The following is a 23,085-nucleotide window of genomic DNA, read 5'->3' on the forward strand; positions in this document are numbered from 1 at the left end:
ATGCTAGCATGGAAAGCGGACGTTAAACGATGATGATGATGATGATGATGTGTGTCTGCCCCACACCACTGCTTGACAACTGGTGTTGGTTAGTTTACATCCCCATAACTTAGCGGTTCAGCATGAGAGACTGATAAAATAAGTACCAGACTTTAAAAGATAAGTCCTGGGGTTGAGTTATTTGGTTGAAATCCATAAAAGAATCAGAAATGTAAAGGCTGTCATACATCATTTAGTGTCTGCTTTCCATGCTTGCTGGTCTTGACTGTTTGATTGGAACTGGTAAGCTGGAGAACTGTGCCACGTATAAAGCATCCAGGAAGGACATCCACTTCGAGAAACCATGTCAAAACAGATAATAGAGTCTTAATTCCAATATCTTTCTTTTTCATAGCTCACAGTTTGGGCGATATGCCAAGTACCCCCATGTACCACAAGAATAATTGTTGTCTTAGTTTTCCACAATCTCTTCGTCTCTCTCTGGCTAGGTCCTGGTATGCCTCAATTTTTAAAAATTCTTTGATATCCCTCCTATTATCATATGGTATTGTGAAGTCTATGATTTTATACTGTCCATTTGTCTTGTTCTCTTTAATCATATCTGTCCCCTTGATTCAGTCTCTAGTTTGTGTTCTTACCCCTTTCCTGTTATTTCAAAGCCACTCACTTAGCTAACATCCCAATGCACTCTTTTATCTACAGCTATACCAATGCTTATACTCTTTTTGTGTTAACTTACTGCATCAATTCAGGTGATGTTAATACTTTTGTCTCTCCTCCTGCAGATTCTCTTTGCTGTCTGGCTGAATTTTATCCATCTTTATCAGATTTGTCCTGATGGCTTCTTCCTGTGTAGCACTTTCGTTTCCTGTTTCAGGTTTCCATCTGTCAGCCATAACCAGTGTTCTTTACTTACAAGCTCCTCAGTTTCTTGCATAAATTGCTCGTGTAATTCTATTTCTTTCCATCTGTTTGTTCTATTGTTCTTCCTTCTGCTCTTGAAGTAATCAATATTTTGCAAGCATTATTAACTAACTTTACAAAACTGACAATATTGAACCAGCCTTGAACAATTGTAATAGCATTACTTTCTTACTCCACTCTTCTTATTTGTCATAATAAAATCTTTATGGATACTTGAAGATTTTCAGATATTTGCTTAGTAGAACAAACAACCTCAAGTATGCAGCCATATCTGGTAGCCAGCATTTGCGAATGAGCTTAATATGGTGAACACCAGGTTCAGATATATATATAGACAGATATTTCATTTTTTGCATGCGCACAAACAAATAAAAGAAAAAGAACACAATTCTGATAACAGACAGAGTTAATGACTATTGAAAAGGTTGCAAGACACAACGAAAATTTTAGTAGAAAAAATAAGTAAATGAGTGGAAATCGAACTGGTGAGTGTGTTAAATTGATAAGGCACTAAAAGAGAAAGACTCTCCCCAGACCACAATAATATATATATATATATGTATATGTGTGTGTATATATGTATGTGTGTGTGTGTATATTATATATATACATATTATATGTATATATTTATATGTGTGTGCATGTGTCTGTGATGCTTATGGATGAGGACAGTTGTATAAAGAAGAGCTGATCTCTAATTGTGGAGGGAACTGGCATGAGGGATAAACTCAGGAAGATGTGGGACAGAGTGGTGAGAAAGGATCTTCATACGTTGAGCCCCAAAGAGGAGATGACAAGAGAGTCAGACTTCTGGTGATTTGCTGTGCTTGAGAAGACTCATCAAGCTAAGTAAATCAAAGTCCTCCATATATACAGGCATGTCCTTTATGGCCATAACTCCCTTCCCCTCATGCAGACAAGCACGTGCACGTGCATGCACACACACACAATTCTGTTCCCTGGCAAAAATCACCTGCAACCCATCTCCCCATAATCCCCAACACCACCCCTTCAGTTCCCCTCAACATCACTTGCTATCTCTCTCACTCTAATGGAACATCTCCTCTGCCCCCTACTCACACTCCCTGCACCACTGTTTTCTATGTGTAGGCCTTCTCTCTCTCTCACTCGCACTGTCTCTGTCTCTCTCTCTTTCTCTCCCACTTCCCTCTGCTTCCTTGCCCAACCGGGGGACCCATAAATCTCCTCAGTAGTAAGACAGCCATGCCTCTCCCTCTATCATACTCCAGCCTCTCACCTGGCATATGGTTCTTTCTCTAGGTTCCTCACCCTCTCTCAGCTGAGATTTCTTTGTCTTGCAAGTCACGTGGTGAACCCACAGCTACTGTTGCCACATAAAAAGCCATGCCAACATCCTGTCAAAAGGCACTCGTGCAGGTGCAACATTAGTGGAACCTGTACCAGTGTCACATAGGGAGCACCTATGCCAGTGTCATGTAAACAACACTCATACTGGGGCAACATAGAAAACACTCGTGCTGGCACTGCATGAAGAGCACTCATGCTGCCACCATGTAAAGAACACCCATACCAATGCCACATGAAAAGGTACTCGGGTGTGCTGGGTGCTTTTTGCATGGTGCCACATAAAAAGCACCCAGTACACTCTGTAAAATGGTTGGTGTTAGGAAGGGCATCCAACCGTAGAAACCATACCAAAACTGATGACTGGAACTTAGGGTAGTCTCCTGTCAAACCATCCAACCCATACCAGCGTGGAAAACAGACATTAAATTATGATAATGATGAGGATATATACATATATATATATATTTAAAATGAAGGTGAGAAATTGGATATTAATTTAATTAACATCAATTTAACACTAGTGGTCTAGCATATTAAAATCTGAAGGTCTAGTAAATTGTATTATATACATATGAGAGGGATGACCACTATGTGGGCAACCATAGCGGATCTACTTCTAGCATAAGGGTTGACCACATAGTAGTCATCCCTCTCATATGTATAGATATATGTAATTTGATTTTCATATGTTTTCTATCTTTCTCTTTGCATAAATTATTTGACATCTTAAGCTATAACAGAATTTCTTTGTTGTGTATTCTTTCCCTTATATTGATATTTGTATCAAGCTGAGTTGTGTCTTTGAAATATTCCTTTAATTGTGTGTATATATATTTACATACAGGATGTGAGGTGTACTTGAGGACACTTAATTATCAGTATATTACTCTCTTCAAACCAATCTACAAGTTTATTTTAGAAACCGCATGGCAGATAAATTGCTAATACAAGAAATGAAAAGACATGCAGTTATTGTTGCCACATGTGTGAAGCACAGCAATTTAGAAATTGCTAACTTTCTAAATGCTGCAAGATGTTTTGTACACAAAGTTCCAGTGGAATTGGAAGCCTCTGGTAGGAATGTTTCAACTATATCAAAGAGAAAAAATATTCTAAGACTATAAGGACACTGCAATTTATCCATTGAGTTCAAAACGTTGTCAATAATGATTCTGGAAAATCAATGAAGGCCATCGTTAAAAGGTTTCAAGTGTTGGAGTGGACTATTAGAACTGTGGTGCATAAGAACGTTCAATACATGTTGTGTGTGTACTGAAGAAAGGCCAATTTATGTCTGCAAAGACACGGGAGGATCATTTGAATCATACTGAGTGGTTACTTGTAAATGTTAAAAATCCTCATGAACATGTCTCTTCTCTGATCAGAAAAAATTCAACTGAGACCAAAAGTCTAACAGATTCAAATAACAAATGTGCAGATCCTTCTGGTGTTTCCCATAATGATGCACGCCAAGTTTCCAGAAACTGTGATCATTCTAGGAATGGTGAACAATGAAGGTCATGTCATGCCACCTCACATCTTTCCATAGATTCTTAGAATTAATGCTGCTGGAGTCATTGAGGTGCTGGAGACAGTTGTTAAGCCTTGGATTGATGAAGTACACAGTAGAAGACCATATGTATTTCAACAAACCTCAGCACCTTCTCACAAAGCCAGCGTAGTCCAAGAATGGATGCCAGACAATCAGGATATTTATGTAGCACCAAACTTGTGGCCTGCAAACTTGAAAGATGTAAATCTTGTGTTTGGAGCACTGTTGGAAGGGAGACTGATCAACATCCTTATAATACCATAGCAGCACTGAAGGCTGCCATTGTCCAGATGATGTCCGAAAATGTATAAGGATCACTTAGGGCAGGCATATCAACAATTCTGGTCCTGCATTGAAGCAATGATTAAAACTGAAGGTGAATTCAGAGAATAATTGTATAAGAAAGCCTTTTGAGAATATGTACACACAGTTTTATTAAAATACATTTGGGTTTTGCTAAATTAGAGTTATTTTATTAATTATCAGCTATGTCCTCAAATACTTCTTATACCCAGTGTGTGTGTGTGTGTGTGTGTGTGTGTGTGTGTGTGTGTGTGTGTGTGTTGTGTTGTGTGTGAGTGAGTGTGCATGAGGAAAGGATGTAAACAGTAGTGACAAAGCAGAAAAAATTTCTTTAAAATCCCATATAATATTTGTAATATTTGTTCTACACTGAGTTACATATACTCCCTTGGAACCAATAAGGATATTGCTCACCAACAGAGCTATTAAATAAAATCGGTGTGTGTGTGTGTGCATACATATATGAACAGTATATTTGATTATCTTTGACTTTTTGGAAAAAGGACAAATAAGTTTGTTATAGAAATGACTAAGATGAAAGTTTCACAGTGGGAAGCGGGTATTAAAGCTAGTTGCTGATTGTGTCATAGGGTAAGGGTAACCCTGTATCATTGCAGGCTTAAATGAATGTAAGTGACTTGGAAAATTTGCAACATCGTAGCAAAGTTGTAAAAGCAAAAGTACTGAAGTGTTTTCATAAAGATAATCATTCCATACAATGACATATATCTATAAAAGAGTCTGTATCTGTGCAAGTGTTAGAATGCATGTGTATCTTTGTAGAGGTTGTAATCCCTGGAGTCCATCAGAAAATACTGATTAAACTGTGAGGTGTATATATAAAGAAAGAAAACGTTAGCAGCTTGACCAATATAGACGTCACAGTTCCAGTGACTTAACTCTGGTATACAGATTATGGAATTACAGGTATCATTGATGATGATATGGAATATAAGCAATTCCTTTGATGTCTTCTTTTCAGATGGTTTAATATATGTCCTGAAAACTCATTTTAGAATTACTCCATACCACCACCACCATCACTACCACTACCACCATGTTGATGCTTAGTCACTGGGTGAGTAAGGTTTATACTTTCAACATGCATCATTAATCTTCTTCAGCTACTCACCTGAGTCAGTGTTTTTGTATCTATGGTATATCACACAAGCTAAAATAATGATTAAAATGACTGCTACACTTCCTACGGCGCCACCAATTATATATGGCATTGGTAAGACATCTGCAATAGAAGAAAGAAGATTAGCAACAGTGTAGAGAGAGTTGTTTTCATGTAAAAGGCAAATTCATTGAGTATTTGTTAGTAACGAGAATGTCATATCAGTATTTCATGGAAATTACAATGGTGACATTGAGTTGAAGATGGGTTGTTGTATCCCCAGTATACTAGGCCTTCATGTGCGAACATCATCATCATCATCATCATTTTACAGTTTTATTCTTTTATTACTGGCCTCAGTCATTGGTGGTGTGGCCATGCTGGAGCACCACTAACAAGTGCTTCAGTAAAATAGTTACATCAATATGCATATATTTATGTCTGCTACTCATTTTATCAATCTCTGCTCATTGAATGGCCAAGTTAACCTGTTTTTAGACAGCTGTCTTCCTTTAGTGATATTAATTATATTTCTCTTTATTTATAGAAGTTGAGAAAGTTATGGCTTCTACAATTAAGAAGATTAAGGGTATATACGAAGTGAAATTGTTGCAACCAAGAATCAAAACCAATTTTGCAAATTTGGTTCTCTGTTTAAGAAATAACCAGAAGACCATTGTTTAAGAAAACAAACAACTTTTGAAATTTTTGATTCAAAGGATCTTTCATCTCAATATTTATATGCTACTATTTATAGCTTTTCTGGCAGATTCATTTGCATGCCGGACAAAATGGCATTTCGTTTGTCTTTACATTCTGAGTTCAAATTCCACCGAGGTTGACTTTGCTTTTTATCCTTTCGAGGTTGATACTAGCCAAGTATTGAGGTCGGTGTGATTGACTATCCTCCTCTCCACAAATTCCAGGCATTGTGCCTATAGCAGAAAGCATTATTTATAACTTTTCTACACTGAGTTCAGTTGTTAAAAATTAGTTATTTTAGGATCTGTCAAAAGTTTATAAATTCTTATGATGTGATGTTAACAACATATGTATGTATGTGCAGACATGGTTGTGTGGTTCATTCAACATAAACATGTTATTTATTTGTTTACTTTGAAGGCATCCACATGCCTATCGCATCTGTTTACCTCAACACATTCTGATACACCTTTTCCACTACACTTACATCAGCCCTAATCAAGCATCTTTTTTATTAAAGATTGTCCATGCAATCTTTATTTTAGGCAGTGTTAGAGGTTCTCAAATGAGTCTGTGTATTTATCTTAAAATGGTAGACTGAGTTAATTGCTGTTTCTAGCCTGATGAATGGTCATGTACCTTTTAAAAGTGGTTTATATAATGTTGCTAGGTTTAACATCTCCCTAAATCCTTAATCTCTATAGTGTAAATCCTCTTTGTTGTAAGTATTCAAAGCAGATCCCCCTGTCTGAAGATCACTCAATATCTTGATATGCTACTTCCCTTCTGCCACAATCCATGAATGACAGAAGCCTTTTGCAAGTCGTGGTTAACTCCTGCTCATTGCTGTTTTATTTATCCTTGCAAATACATTACATGAACATTACATAAATGAGTCATTCTATCCCTGATTTTTATTTCTTTATTGATATTTTTTATGAGCCAGTGAGAGAGTTTCTATATGGTCACTTGACTTGCTAAAAATAATAAGTACATATTCCTCAAAATCACTTATTATTGTCTTAAAAAGGATAATACACATGTAGGTTCATTATGTTGAATTAAGAAAAAGATAATGGGATGGTCATAGATGGAATATTTTGATCAGATTCGTTCACTCAGGATAGCCCTAAAAAACAGCATAAAGACTTCTTTTATCTATGATGTATTAAGCAACAAAATATTCTCTGTGCTCACTAAACTTGACTTAACCTGACCAATCAGATTAACCATGGTAGCAGAAATAGTTGCAAAGACTCTTGAGGCCAACATAGGAACCATCTTTGGGAGCACTAAAAATGCTATAAAAAGCATCGAATTCTCTCTCAAATCACACCTTTTTATTTGATTGTCCATTTACTATGCTGAGCAGCTCAAATTACATCTTACTGTCTTAAAAAGGTTACTTTGGATATTGTAGCTGTTCATTTACTACATCTGAATAAAAAAGGGGTCACAGCATCTTTGTTTGTAGGTTTACTCAATTGGAGTTGACCTCATGATTCACAACAAGCACAGAAAAGGCATGACACATTGGATAATGGAGCTCCACAGCATAATGTAGCCCTACATATGATATGTTTGAAATAAATAGAGATGATCATAGCTTGAGTGTCTTTGATCAAGTCTTCTTATTGAAAGCTGACCTGGGGTTTAACAACAACTACTTAAGGAGACAGATTTTTTTGAAGAATTGACAAAAGAATTATTCTGAGATGGACTTACCTTTCTCAGCCAGTGTAATAATGGCTATATCTTCACCATATTTGTTGGCCACACTGCAGTTGTAACTGCCAAAATCCTCTTTGTGGACTTTAAGGATTTCTAATGTGCTCTTCATACCATATGGTAATTCTTCATTATTCGTTGAAAAACGGTCTGAGTTTGTATTATCAAGCGTTCTGCCATTCTTCATCCAATACATACTGACTGGTTTCGGGACGGATATAGCAATACATTCAATGTGTGCTGTTTTCTCTTGACTTGTATAAAATTTTCCGTCACTCATAATGCGAGGAGGACCTGAAAATTAAAAAAATAAATAAGAATTATATGAACATGTATGTGTGGATAGGGAGGAATACACACACACACACACAGGCATGAAGTTGACTGACAAAGAGGAAAATAGAAGGTGGGGAACTTGTGTCTCTTGCTGTATACTTAACGATGAACTCTCTTGGCAATAGGTTTTGATTGACTACAGCCATTGAAGAAAGAATGCAGTTTCTTAAACTTCCCTATTTTAAAAAAAGAAACTTTTTTTTTTCTTTCATGTTAGAATATATTTTGAATAGTTTTGCTCTAATTTCAACTATAAGCAAAAGTGTTGATTATGGAAGAACTGTGATTGATAGATAAGAGTGCTTAGTATTCAAAAGGAGAGAAATTCATTGTAGAGAAAGACCAAGAAAGATATATGAATATATGGGTGATATCAGATCTTAAATCTAAGATTTCAGGTATCACCTACATGCATTTCCATAACTCTGCTGTAGACTTGTTTAACCAGGGCCAATATAAGGAAAAAAGTGCATGATAATGATGATTTGTTGTTGATAATGTTTTATACTTTCAGAGAGATTCAGTCAAAATCTGATGTTGATACCCAACTGAAGCAATTTCACTTCTTACCCTTCCTCACAAATGTCTTTTAGAAAGGCATGAATGCTACACAATCTCATTTTACCTTCTCAATAAAGTCGAGAGTCATATATGCCCAGACTGAAATCAATCTTATAGCTTAAAACACTTATAGCAATTACTTAGTTGAGAAACCATTTTAGCTATCTAAGAGCAAGCAAAAACTCTCATTTTCACTTTTCATTTAGTTAAGGGGGCCAAAATGTTATCACATTTGTCAATATTAATGCAATTCAACTACAGCTGTTGAAAATTAGTTACTGGGGGAGTTTTACAAGTTTCAGATGTTTTCCATTACTCTTTTCGTTTTGCTGTTGTTGAATGTTTAAGGCATACATGCTGACTGTAAAGTTGTTATTTGACATTTTGATGTGAGTGACCATGAGCCACTAAGTTCAACTCTTCCTGTTTATCAGTGAATTGTGTTCCTTTATCCCTGTTCATCCTATTTTTCTTTTCTTTTTCTCCTTTTTTTTTATCAGTGGGATTTGATTTTGATAGTACAGAGGTTTAGTTGACCATGCATACACAAAGTATGTTTGAAATATCTGACATCTTCTGTTCTAAAACAAACCATGGGTCTGCTCAACCAAAACTGACCCAAGTCTCAACAAAAACTTGCTTTGACTTTCCTTTTTAGGTGTGAACTTCTACACTACTGATTTCAAAACCACTGAAATACAGGAAGTAGCATGACTTACCATTCTTTAAAAGCAGTACTTCTCGACTGATTTCACTAAAACCAACAACTGTGGCTGTACAATAGTAGGTGCCTAGGTCTGCATCATTGACTTCTACAAGCTCCAAGGTCGAACCACTTCCCAAGATATTATGGGAACCTTTTTTCCGCCAAATGATGCTCGGTTGAGGATTACCATCAGCTTCACACTTCAGCTTAGCATTCTCTCTCGGGTCTACTGCTACATGACTACTAGCACTAATGAAACGTGGACCATCTGTCAGGGAGAAAGATAAAGAAGAGATGAAAAGAATCTTGTAAAAGCTCAATGTACGGAAATATATGTGTATATATAAAATTGTTCATACACACACAACACACACACACATAGATACACACATACAGTCACATGTATAGATACACACACCAGTATAGATAAATGTAACTATATATACATATAAATACATGTATTTAAAAAATGAACATGTGGCATATATGTACGTATCTGTATACATATGTATGTATGCATGTATGTATTTATATTATTTTATCTAGTTTCAGCTCATGAGCTGTGGCCATGCTGGATATATTCACTGGGTCAGTGAAGAACTGAAGCGGTTATTGAGAAGGTGGCAAATAGCTGGAGGAGACAATCCAAATAATGTTATAATGGCAGCTCTAAAGTGCAATGTCTGTATAAGGACCACAGCTCAGATAGAGCAAAAGAAGACAAGAATATATCAGCTCCTATGCTCTCATCAGAACTCACATTAGCACACTAGACACCGTCTTTGCACAGAAACTCAAAAAATATGACAAGGATGAAGGTGGCGAGCTGGCAGACATGTTAGCACGCCGGGCGAAATGCGTAGCTGTATTTCGTCTGCCATTACATTCTGAGTTCAAATTCCGCCAATGTCGACTTTGCCTTTCATCCTTTGGGGGGGTCGATAAATTAAGTACCGGTTACGCACTGGAGGCGATGTAATCGACTTAATCTGTTTGTCTGTCCTCGTTTGTCTCCTCTGTGTTTAGCCCCTTTGGGTAGTAAAGAAAAAAAAAAGGATGACAAGGATGGGGACCCTGATGTGAGTGACAGATGTTCCCCTGGCCACACTAATCCACAAATGAACACTTGAAACATAAGCCAAAATTGAGAGACCTGCCAAGGAAGAAGATACTAGCACCGATGGTCCTACTACCACCAATATCAACCCCCAAAAGTGCAAAAGAGCCAATAAAGGGCTAAACAATGAGGATAAAAGAAGAAAAAATTAAGCAAAAAGCAAAAGAGGGCCTCCAAATAAAATGAAAACATCAGACAGTCAATTTGCAAAGCCACAGAAAGTTAGGAATCACGAGTTTGTAAATTCTTCCTGCATGGTGACTGCTGATATGGAAATGATGGTGCAAACTGCTGCTTCCTGCATCCCAAACTGGCAGAACAAAAGCAAATACCTTCCTCCAAAAGACACAGGAGTATTCCAAAGAGGAAAAAGTTGTGCATCACCTGCATCAAAGCTAAAATGCTCTGATGTAGTACACACTATCTCTAAAGACCAGCCCTACCCAGAAGCCATCATAAGGGTTGCAGCTGAACAACAATCTTTTTTATGCATAGCTCAAAAGATTGTGCAACAACTAACCTTGCTTCATCAGTTCCAGAATAGGAACCATCCCTGCCAACATGCAAGATTGTCACAACCAATGGATCCATGGTGGCCACCACTGGCATCAACACAGAGGTCACATCAATATACTTCTTAAATGTAAGAGGACTGTTACAACGCAGTAACAGAACTAAAATTGTATTCCTGTGAGACCTAGTGACTTTCAATCAAGCCTTATGCATAGCACTCACTGAAATGCACTTAAAACCCAAAATCGCAGATGCAGAAGTACACATAACAAAGTACGGGAAATTGCAAAGCGAGAGAAAAGACAGGAGCCATAGTGGAGTTGCAATGTACATCCATGAAGATCTCACACCCCAGATCCTTTTGCCACACTCAAACTCACTAATTGTACATGTAAGACAACTTGACATAGTTATATGTACTTCATATTGCTCACCAGATGCCACATATCACACAGGCCTATTCGAAGACAGCCTTACAAGAATAGAAGTCTTAACAACAATAGAAGAGCATATCAGTATATTTCTCATTGGTGACTTCAACCTGCCCAATGTGAAATGGCCCAAAGTCCTTTTCCTCTTAGGAATGAAATGATGTGAGTAAAGTCAGGTGGAATCCCTACTCAACCTTACGAACAATACTCCAACCAACCAAGGCAAACAATATACTTGATCTCTGCTTCACAAACAATGTGCATTGCATCCATGATGTGAAAGTGACACCAACACTAGTCTCTCAGATCACAACATAACAGAGCTCACAATGTATGGACCAAAGGATCCCACAGACATGCAGCCTATGAGAAGCACCCAAAATCTATCCAATTTGAACTACCACAAAGCAGACAGGAAATCAATTAAGAGATCACTAAACGGGATTGGTCCCAATGTCTCTCTACACCTGAATTAGGCATGAAATTGAAAGCCTTCATGTCCATAATGCAAGCCATATGCTACAATTTTGTCCCAGAGAGAAGGGCCACTGCACATAAAAACAAGATTCTCAGGGAGAGAAAAGTTCTCATGAGATGGCATACAAAGATTGCAAACTGCCTCAACAGAGAACTCAACAGCAGTGAGAAACCCTTCCTGGAAACAGCATTGCTGGAGAAACAACTGAAGGACTCCCATGACAAGGAAAAACCAGAAAGAGAAGCCTGAGTCATAAGAAATATAAAATCAGACCCTTGAGCCTTCTTTAGGTACACCAAGGAGACTGCCTCTGTGCATTGCAGGGTAAGGCCACTCCTTCAAAAAGATGGTTCCCTCATGGGGAAACACGATGAGGATAAGTGAAACACTGAATGAACAGTTCCAAAGTGTCTTCACCTCACTCCTACAGCACATGCAAGTTAACAAGCATGTAGAATTCTTTGCTTCTACAGAAGATAAACAGGAAGCAGTAACAATTGATTCCATCAACAGTAGTTGTGATACCTGTGCCGGTGACACATAAAAAGCACCATCAGAATGTGGCCGTCGCCAGTGCAGCCTCCACTGGCTTCTGTGCCGGTGGCACATAAAAAGCACCATCTGAACGTGACTGATGCCAACCCCGCCTCGAATGGCTTCTGTGCCGGTGGCACATAAAAAGCACCATCCGAACGTGACCGATGCCAACCCCGCCTCGAATGGCTTCTGTGTCGGTGGCACATAACAAGCACCATCCGAACGTGGCTGATGCCAGCACCGCCCCGACTGGCTTCTGTGCCGGTGGCACATAAAAAGCACCATCCGAACATGGCCGATGCCAGCACCGCCTCGACTGGCTTCTGTGCCGGTGGCACATAAAAAGCACCAACCGATCGTGGCCGATGCCAGACCCCTCTGGCGCCTGTGCAGGTGGCACGTAAAAAGCACCCACTACACTCGCGGAGTGGTTGGCGTTAGGAAGGGCATCCAGCTGTAGAAACACTGCCAGATCAGACTGGAGCCTGGAGCAGCCCCTGGCTCCCCAGACCCCGGTCGAACCGTCCAACCCGTGCTAGCGCGGAAAACGGACGTTAAACGATGATGATGATGATGATGATGATATACATATCATCATCAACATCATTATCATTTAATGTCTGCTTTTCATGCTGCCATGGGTTGGACGGTTTGATTGGGGGCTGGCAAACTAGATGGTTGCACCAGGATCCAATCCACTCAGGCAAAGTTTCTACAGCTGGATGCCCTTCCTAATGCCAACCACTCCGATAGTATAGTGGGTGCTTTTTACATGTCGCTGGCATGGGAGCTAGTCAGGCAGCACTGGCAACGACCATGCTCGAATGGTGCTTTTTATGTGCCACTGGCAGGAGTGCCAATCAGATGGTACTCCTGCCAGTGGCCACGACAATGATTTCACTTGCCTCAACAAGTCCTCACAAGCGCAGTTTATTGCCCAATGATTGAAAGGTACTCTTAAATGGACTGGCTATACTGCACTAGCATAGGCCACAGGTTATGGTCTTCTCATGCACAGCATATCTCCAAATGTCACAGTCACTCGTCATTGCCTCGGTGAGGCCCAGTGTGTGAAGGTCGTGCTTCACCACTTCATCCCAGGTCTTCCTGGGCCTACCTCTTCCATAGGTTCCTCTACTACTAGTGTGTGACACTTCTTCACACAACTCTCCTCATCCATATACAACACATGACCATACCAGTGCAGTCATCTCTCTTGTATGCCACATCTGATGCTTAAGTCCAACTTTTCTATCAGGGCGCTTACACTCTGTCATGTATGCACACTGACATTACACATCCAGCAGAGCATACTGGCTTCATTCCTTGCAAGCTTACGCATGTCCTCAGCAGTCACGGCCCATGTTTCACTGCCATGTAGCATGGCTGTTCACACACGTGTCATACAATCTACCTTTTACTCTGAGTGAGAAGCCCTTTGTCACCAGCAGAGGTAAGAGCTCTCTGAACTTAGCCCAGGCTATTCTTATTCTAGCAGCTACACTTTCAGAGCATCTACCACCCGCTACTGACTTGGTCACCTAGGTAACGGGAGCTATCAACTACTTGTAGTTTTACCCCATGGAATGTGATGGAAGCTGTTTTCTGCACATTTTTCAGTGTTTATTGATCCTGAGCATCTGCCACATACAAAAACTATCTTCCCAGTTAGCCTTCCTTTGATATTGCTGCACTTCTTATATGTCCATAGCTTACACTGGGTACATCTTATGGAGTTTCTACCTATGCTTTTTCTACAGATCGAGCAGGGCCATCTACATGAAGAGATTTGTGGGCTGTCTGCCATCCTATTTATTAGGACTTTGGTTTTTGTTAGGTTGACTCTAAGGCCCTTCGATTCTAATCCTTGCTTCCACACCTGAAACTTCTCCTCTAGTTCTGATAGTGACTCAACAATTAGAGCAAGGTCATCAGCATAGAGGAGCTCCCAGGGGCATCCTGTCTTGAATTCCTCTGTTATTGCCTGGAGGACTATGATAAATAGGAGGGGGCTGAGGACTGAATCTTGGTGGACCCCTACCCCTACCCAGAATTCTTCACTGTACTTGTTGCCAACCCACATCTTACTGACAGCATCTCTGTACATGGCTTGTACAGCTCTCACTAACCATATACATATGTGTGTGTGTGTGTGTGTGTGTGTGTGTGTGTGTGTGTGTGAGCATATTTCTCCACCAGTGAAGGCACATGGCTCAATGCGATGTCAGTGCATATGTATGACAAAGTGCAAATACACTGAGAGAATAATTGGGCAGGAGAGGTATCAGACGTGGAAGTGAGAAGACTGTGCTGCTGTAGTCATATGATGCATCTGTAATGAGGACAGCTGTACAAGCAAGTGCCAATCACTAAATGTTGATGGAACTCGTGGAAGAGGGAGAACCAGGAAGATGCAAGACAAAGTAGTGAAGCCCATCCTTAGGTTGTTGAGTCTCGTGGAGAAGGTGGTAAAGGATCGAGGTGAATAGTGATTCCCTGTATTGAAGAGGACCTCTCCCTCTTAACAAAAATATGGCCCTAGAAGCATATTGTCAGTGTCCATGGCCTCACTGCAAGAACACTCAATCTGTACTTGTCAGATCTTCCCAGCAAACTACCTTTGTAACACCTGCTCCTACCTCACTACTCAAGGTATTTCTCAGTTACTGTAATTATATGAGAGTACACCTGCACATATTCCTCGCCTTTTTAATAGCTATCTATAATTCCTCTTCTTGGAATCATTCCTTTTGATACCCATTTCACCTTAATTCTCTGCTCCTAGTTTCTCCCTATCTACCTTCTCTTACCTTAAGTGCATGTCCTAATACCTCCTCTATAGCAAACACATATTCCTGTTCCTTTCCTTACTTTAACCTCTCTATACCTTGTTCAAAGCCACCTCCCTCAATACTGCATCCCTTCTCTGTAAAGGAGTCTTGGTAACCTCACTAATGCTGGTGCCATAAAAAATGCATCCAGTGCATTCTCTAAAGCTATAGAAACCTTGCCAAAGCAGACACAAGAGACAAACACAGACCTCAGGCTTATTGAATCCTGTCAGACTGTCGTGCCAGCATGGAACATGGATGCTAAACAACAATGATGATGACAAACACATATACACTTACAAATATAATTACCGACCAGCACACACACATACATTCTCTCCCCCTGTCCCATATATATATATATATATATATATATATATATATATATATATATATATATAGATATATATATATATAGATATAGATATAGATATATATTGTGCGTGTGTGTTTTAGAACGTTAGAAATGAGCATTATTTATGTAGTCATGTGACTACAGATGTCAATGCATAAAACAAGATATGGGATAAAAAAAAAAAGGCTAAAGAAAGAAAACACTTTCACACATATTAAACCTTTAAAGAAGATCCAAAACAAAAAAACAAAACCCAAAACAAAAGAATGACATTGCAAAGCAGGTAAGATGGAAATAAACAAAGGAAAAGAACAGAAGAAGAAGTTAATACAGAGGAATCAAAGACTCTTGAATAGAAGAAACGTTTTAGCAATAAATAAACAAATAAAATAAAAACAAAAAAGAAACACATATATACACACATTATATTTATATGAATATATTTCTCTATGTCAAATGTTGAAAATAAAAAGGTAGAAAGAATTTTTCTTCTTCTTAGAAAAAAGCAAACCCAAACTAGTCACAGAAAAAATCTAAAAACTATTGATTCACTTTGGAGATTTTTCTTTAGCTAGAATAAGCCAGAGAACTTGAATAATTTGGACATATAATCAATGTTTAGATTGGTATTCAGTTTTTGGGTATTGAACATACTTAGATGTATATCTTTACAGCAAGAAAGTGGGTATATGTCTACATGTGAATGCCAGGATGTAAGTGTGTGTATGTGAGCAAACACTCACTGATTCACATACAACTAAAGAAATAAAAATGTGTATAAACACACACATGTATACACACACACATATCTGATACATGTGTTTGTGTATGTATCTCTCTCTTTCTCTCTCTATATATAAATACACACACACACACACATATTTGTTTAATAAGATTCTTGAGGTAAACCTGTATATTGAAACATATATTGCTGTATTTAGGGTGAGCCATTTTTGCCAATAGTAAAACCAAATGAGCTGATTGTAGTTCACTTTATTTATTAATTGATTGATTTACCATTTCACATCCGTAACCTTTTAATTAGTTCTCAAGTCTTGTTTAAAATAGGCATGACTCCAAGAACGAACATTAATACAATATGATTACTAAGAGAAAAATCTATGTACTTCTAATGTATTTTTTAGTTTTTATCGCAGCTACCGGCGAGTACAAATCTGAGTATTCTGATTTTCTATTATGAATATCTGCATCTTTTTGTATGAAACAAATTGTATAGCAACAGGAATGATAAAAACTATAATCCATTTTAACATCTAATCTCCTCGATTACATAAATACAAATGACTGTGTTGAACGGTGTTTAATAAGTTAAATCATAAACTGATTATTTCTATATAAGTTTTCATACCTATACAAACTTACATTAGTAAATTCAAAAGTAAAATATGAAGAAACAATTTTTGAAATTTACTCCAATTAAAGGACAAACTCATGTTCATCCAATATATATATATATCATCATCATCATCATCATCATCGTTTAACGTCCGTTTTCCGCGCTAGCACGGGTTGGACGGTTTCGACCGGGGTCTGGGGAGCCAGGGGCTGCCCCAGGCTCCAGTCTGGTCTGGCAGTGTTTCTACAGCTGGATGCCCTTCCTAACTCCAACCACTCCGCACACACACACACACATATACAGAGGTGGGCACAGTCCCACTAACCTTTCGTTTAGCATATTTGCTAACTCTGGGCAAGATGATCTTGGGCAGTCATAAGCAATTGGAGGAGTATCTTACAAGGCATTTATTAATTAAAATTATACAAGACTATTAAATAATTATTATGGCGTACTCCATATTCTCTTAATTCAATTTAGATGTATATCTTTACAGCATTCGACCATGGCCATGCTGTAGCACTGCCTTGAAGAATTTTAGTCAGATGAATGAAACCCACGACTTAAAAGCCTGGTGCTTATCTCTTAGTCTCTTTTGCCACACAACTAAGTTGCAGGAATATATACACACCAATACCAGTTGTCAGGCAGTGGTGGAAGACAAACACAGACACAAAATACACACACACACACACACACATATATATATATATATATATATATAAAATGGCAATGTGAAATTTATATTTATATATATATATACAAAATAGCAATGGGAAAATTCTAAAATAATCAAGGTGGCTAGCAGCAATTTAAAACCAACAAAGAAATAACTAACCATCACTACAAATAAATTGATGCAGAATATGATGAAGGCCTACTAAAAAAAAGGAAAAAAATAAATAATTGAATAATTATTGTCTTCATTAATGTAATAAAATGTATAATAGCTAATTGAAATAAATGTCATAATATATAATAGAAAGTATATATATATATGTGTGTGTGTGTGTGTGAGCGCGTGTGTGTGTGTGTGTGTGTGAGCGTGTGTGTGTGTGTGTGTGTGTGTGTGTGTGTGTGTGTGCGTGCGTGTGTGTATTCCACTCATGATTAAGTCTGCACAGCCAAAACAGCAGTCTTTAATGAAATAACAAATAAACAAGCCTTAAGTTCTAAACTTATCAAATTCTGACAAACATTCCATCCCTTATCTCAGTGATTCATGCCCTCCAATGTGTCACCAATGGAAGGTAGTGTCAATATTTTCAAAAGTTTAATAACAAGGCTTTAAATTATAAGCAACATTTCCATGAATTTAGAACAGCCTAGTAACAAATGTTAAACTACAATCTGTGTGGTTTCTATGAACAAAATATGGTTATAAGACACTGCAATCAAATGTCCTGCCTGTTTCCTACCTGTGACAAATTGTACAAACCACCTGCTCACAAAAACCATTGCAGCTTGCATGGAGATGTGGATGAGAGGCTAGTTTTTTTTTCCTTTTTTTTTAGTAGGCCTTCATCATATTCTGCATCAATTTATTTGTAGTGATGGTTAGTTATTTCTTTGTTGGTTTTAAATTGCTGCTAGCCACCTTGATTATTTTAGAATTTTCCCATTGCTATTTTGTATATATATATATAAATATAAATTTCACATTGCCATTTTATATATATATATATATATATATGTGTGTGTGTGTGTGTGTGTGTGTATTTTTGTGTCTGTGTTTGTCTTCCACCACTGCCTGACAACTGGTATTGGTGCGTATATATTCCTGCAACTTAGTTGTGTGGCAAAAGAGACTAAGAGATAAGCACCAGGCTTTTAAGTCGTGGGTTTCATTCATCTGACTAAAATTCTTCAAGGCAGTGCTACAGCATGGCCATGGTCGAATGATTGAAACAAAACATCAAAGAAATTCTCTTATTAATTTTATATTAAATGCAACCTTATTCTGGCCAGTTGTGATGCTTCTTTAATCTTTTTTACCATAATTCCACTCATTGGCATCCCTTCCTTCACCACAACTTGAAAAGCTTTACTTGGTAAAACTTCAAAGTAACTGTCACCCCTCACACACTCACACTCGCACACACACGCACACACGCACACACGCATACAGAACATAAACTAACAAAGAAACTCCAGAAGGATCTGGTGATGTTCTTACATTTGATATCCAGCCTTTTTTCTTTGCGCGTACTACCAATTGAATTTGTAGCTTCACATGTGATTGTATTGTCATGGTACACATGAGATATGGACGGCAGATTCAAAACACTTGCTGTTTGCCGAGCTAAGTGTTTCCCATTACGATACCATCTGAAAAAAACAAATAAATAAAATTGAAATTATTTATCTGACAGCAATAATAAAATAAATGATTTCAATATTGTCAGAAGGCTTGACTTTGGTACCTGATGGCTATTTAATTTCATTGACCCCTCTAGGAAAGAAAGATGAAAGGCAAAGCTGAGTGGCTTTTGAGCTCAGAACTTGAAAAAGTGAGACTAAATAATGCAACATATTTTTTTCTGATGCTTTATTGATTCTACAAATCCATGACCAATAATTAACAGTTACCTAATTAGATTGGGATTTTGGATTTTCTCTCCTGTGAAATTATAAAATGTGAAAGGCAGAAATTTTACTTAATCTTTTTAAACCTTTAGTATTCTGACTACTCTGTCAAATGTAATGCTCATTTATTCCCATTGTTTCAAATTAATTAATGCCTTATCTCATAGCTTCAAAATTTTGATGATGTGATTGTTTATTTTCAGAACAACAGTTGGGTACATGTAAGAGGCCATCCCTCACCAGTTTGAACATAAGGCAGGTCAGATATTTGGGCCTGATACAACCTGTTTAAATGCTAAATAATTAGAGAAAAAATAATTTAAGATACAGCCTTCATGGAAGATATTGGTGTATCTGAGGCAACATGGTCATGGTCTAATACAAAGGTTGACACCATAGTAGGATGGTGAGATGTGGGGTAGCTTTGCAAAGAGGAGAAGTAAAGTTGAGCTAGGAGGAAAGAATGAACAAGTAGAAGGTGGAGGAGCTACTCGGGGGAGGGGTGCAGCAATTTATTGATGAGGAAACCAAGGGCCATCCATCTGTCTGTCAGTCCACCCATAGATCTATCTATCTATCCATCTATCTATCTGTCTGTCTGTCTATCTATCTATCTATCTATCTTTTTGTCTATCTATCTGCCTGCTTGCCTGTCTGTCTGTCTGTCTATCTTTTTATCTATCTATCTTTTTATCTGTCTGTCTGTCTGTCAGTCTGTCTGTCTATCTGTCTATCTATCTATCTATCTATCTATCTATCTATCTATCTATCTATCTATCTATCTATCTATCTATCTATCTATCTATCGATCGATCTAAAAAATGAAGTCACCATTCAATTACAGACACCTGAAAACATTACAAAAAATATTGCAAAAAAAACAATCATTTACAAGACACTCAACACAAAAACAAAAGTACATGAAACAGCCACTCATGAAAATAACAGAAAATGATACCAAAACAAAGAATCACCCACGCACAACACCACCACAACACATTAAAATCATACACATAACACAGAACATACACAGCACCCTGAAATCTCCCTACCCGGATGCAGTTGGGAGATTACAAAAATACCTTTCTAAAAACTATATAAAAACCTTCTGAAAAGAAGACTGTGAGGTGAAGGACAAAGAACTTTCGGACAGCAAGTAACTCTCTCTCTCTCTCTCTCTCTTTCTCTTTTGTCTCCTTTTGTGTGTAAAATGCAACCTTTGACAGGAACATGCTCAAAATAGGCAGTATTTACGTGGCTTGGGGTCGCCTTGGAAACAAGGCTACCTGTTAAACAACATCTAGTCACAAAATCTGCATATCATAGCCATCAGCAAGACCAGACTCCACAGACTGCGGGCCCTCCAGCAAATGTTCAGTGGACATTTTGACATTTATTTTTCTCTGCGTCTACCGAGAATGGGCGGAGGAGGTACCGCAGTACTTCTTCAGAAGAGTCTGGACCTCAAAGTAAGAGTAATTTTCCTAGACCCGGAGGGTAGGCTGGTCATCTTGGTTGCCGATGGCAGCAATGGGTGTGCTTTTCAACTGATAACAGTTTATGCACTGTCCTTAACAGGCCAGCCAGATTTCTTTCAATGTCTAGAGGTTTTCCTGGGAACGTCTTGACCTTTACTTTTAGTGGGGGATTGGAATGCTACCCTGGACACACATCTAGACTATGTGGGAAGAGACAGTAATAGGAAGGGATGCAAATGCCTCAAAGACCTGCCCAGACGTTTCCAACTGTCTGACAGGCACCGACTGGACCACCTGAATGTGCCAGTGTGGACATGGACCAACCGCATCAGGTTGTCCAGATTGTATTTAGATAGAGTATTCCGTAGGACAGTAGATAAAGATAGTGTAGGTTGTCCACAATTCCATATAGCCAGCTACACAGACCACAAATTTGTGACTTGTACACTTGACTTAGATAAGACACATAGGCAGGGTCCTGGTTACTGGAAGCTTAACACGTCATTCACGGCACGACAGGCTTACAGGGACTGGATTAGCACATTAGTTAAGAGAGCACTGACAGGTGCCATCATCAATAACAGATGGTGGTATGCCCTAAAGAAAGCAATTAAAGCAGAATCAGTTAGGTCCTAGCATTAGACCAAAATAGAATAGAGGGATACCTAGTTAAGAAATTAGAAGAGGCACTTAGAACTGGCATCATGTCCAACGTACAGGCAGCAAGGTTGGCCCTTGACCAATACTTCAACGCCAAACATGAAGGATGCATTGTCAGAGCTAGGATGCATGCTCTGAGGAAGGAAGGATTTGGAGCCACCTGAGAGGCCCGAGTGGTGGAGGTGCAATGAGGCAACAGAGCCACCATTAGGTCCCTGACAGATGAACAGGGACACGAAATACTCGAGCCTGAAAGGATGTGTGAGACCTTTCAACAATGCTTTGCTCGACTGTTCGTGACGACTGATGGGTCAGAATGCAGAGTGGACTTTAGTGCCTATCTGCATGGCCTGCTACAACTCTCAGTAAGAGAGGTGGAGTGTTGTGAAAGACCCATTACAGCCACGGACGTACGGGATGTGATGGTAGGCTGCGTGGGAAACAAGTTACCAGCCTTGGATGGGCTGCCTTACAAACTTTATTGTCATATGCCAGACTTGTCTGGAGGCATCTTGGCAGCTGTCTACTGCAACTGGCAGTAAAACAGGAGTCTTTGTAAAGCAAGGAGTGGTGGCACTACTAAAGAAAGATCTAAACAAGGGGAACGTCATAGATAACTTCAGGCCCATCACTCTGCTCGATGCAGATTTGAAAATTTTGGCCAAGGTGTTAGCTGAGAGGTTGGCGCTTGTCATCGAGAGACTAGTCAACAAGATGCAAATGTGCACCATGGCAGGTAGGAGTATCCATGACAACCTCCAGGGTGCTGATCAAAAGCTTTCGATAGGATAGACCACCACTATTTGGAAGCTGTCCTTAGAGCGGTTGGTTTAAGTCCCATCTTCTGCAGTTGGATCACTGCCTTATAGAGCATCCGCTTGGTAGTTCACATAAATGGTCATCAATCCAGACCTTTTTACATCATGTGTTCAGTTCATCAAGGATGGCCACTCTCACACAGCAATGGGCTGAGAGGAAGCTATCCCTAAAAGGTTGGGCAGAGGTGGCGAACGTGTACATCGCATCCATCATCGATTACCGTTTGACTGTCGTGCCTTGTCCCGACCCTACCATCACCAAATTGGAACGCATACTCTTCCGCTTCTTATGCCGAACGGCTGCTGTCATGTGTGGTATGAGCCTGCCTGTCAGTTGAGTCTAGCGGAACAATTGCTCTGCCACCTACCCTCAATCTTCATTGTACTGGTGGCCATGGTGAAAGAATGTGTGTGGTGGACTCGAGTGAAAGGATTAGAGACAAACACTTATTCTCTGGCCAATTGCTCATCAACTTTTTCAAGTACCACTTGAAAAGGAAGGTGAGAATGGAGAGGCAGGTTTTGTCTCGTGAAAGTTTCAAAAAAAGGTGGGTGAATGTAGCAAAGATGGTGCGTGCGAGTAATGAAACCACTTTGAGTATGATCCTATAAATCGAAAAAAGAGAGAGAGAGAGAACTTTGCTCTTGTGTATATTCCCTTCC

At 38.9% G+C, this 23,085-nt stretch overlaps 1 protein-coding gene across 3 annotated transcripts in view; it reads right to left on the reverse strand.

Moving 5' to 3' along the window:
• The window catches only part of LOC115212029 (irregular chiasm C-roughest protein), a 275,233-nt gene that overhangs the window by 145,903 nt on the left and 106,245 nt on the right, over positions 1-23,085 (reverse strand). For all 3 annotated transcript variants that reach the window (XR_004999319.1, XM_029780828.2, XM_029780829.2), the window contains exons 8-11: positions 19,057-19,208; positions 9,275-9,529; positions 7,656-7,952; positions 5,241-5,351 (exon numbers count right to left, since the gene is read on the reverse strand). Coding sequence is in view for 2 of the 3 variants with exons in the window: in XM_029780828.2 (XP_029636688.1) it covers positions 5,241-5,351; positions 7,656-7,952; positions 9,275-9,529; positions 19,057-19,208 (815 nt within the window). In the remaining variant the exon portion in view is untranslated. The remainder of the gene's footprint in view (positions 1-5,240; positions 5,352-7,655; positions 7,953-9,274; positions 9,530-19,056; positions 19,209-23,085) is intronic.

Source organism: Octopus sinensis, linkage group LG5 (assembly GCF_006345805.1).
Source record: "Octopus sinensis linkage group LG5, ASM634580v1, whole genome shotgun sequence".
Classification (NCBI taxonomy): Eukaryota; Metazoa; Mollusca; class Cephalopoda; order Octopoda; family Octopodidae; genus Octopus; species Octopus sinensis.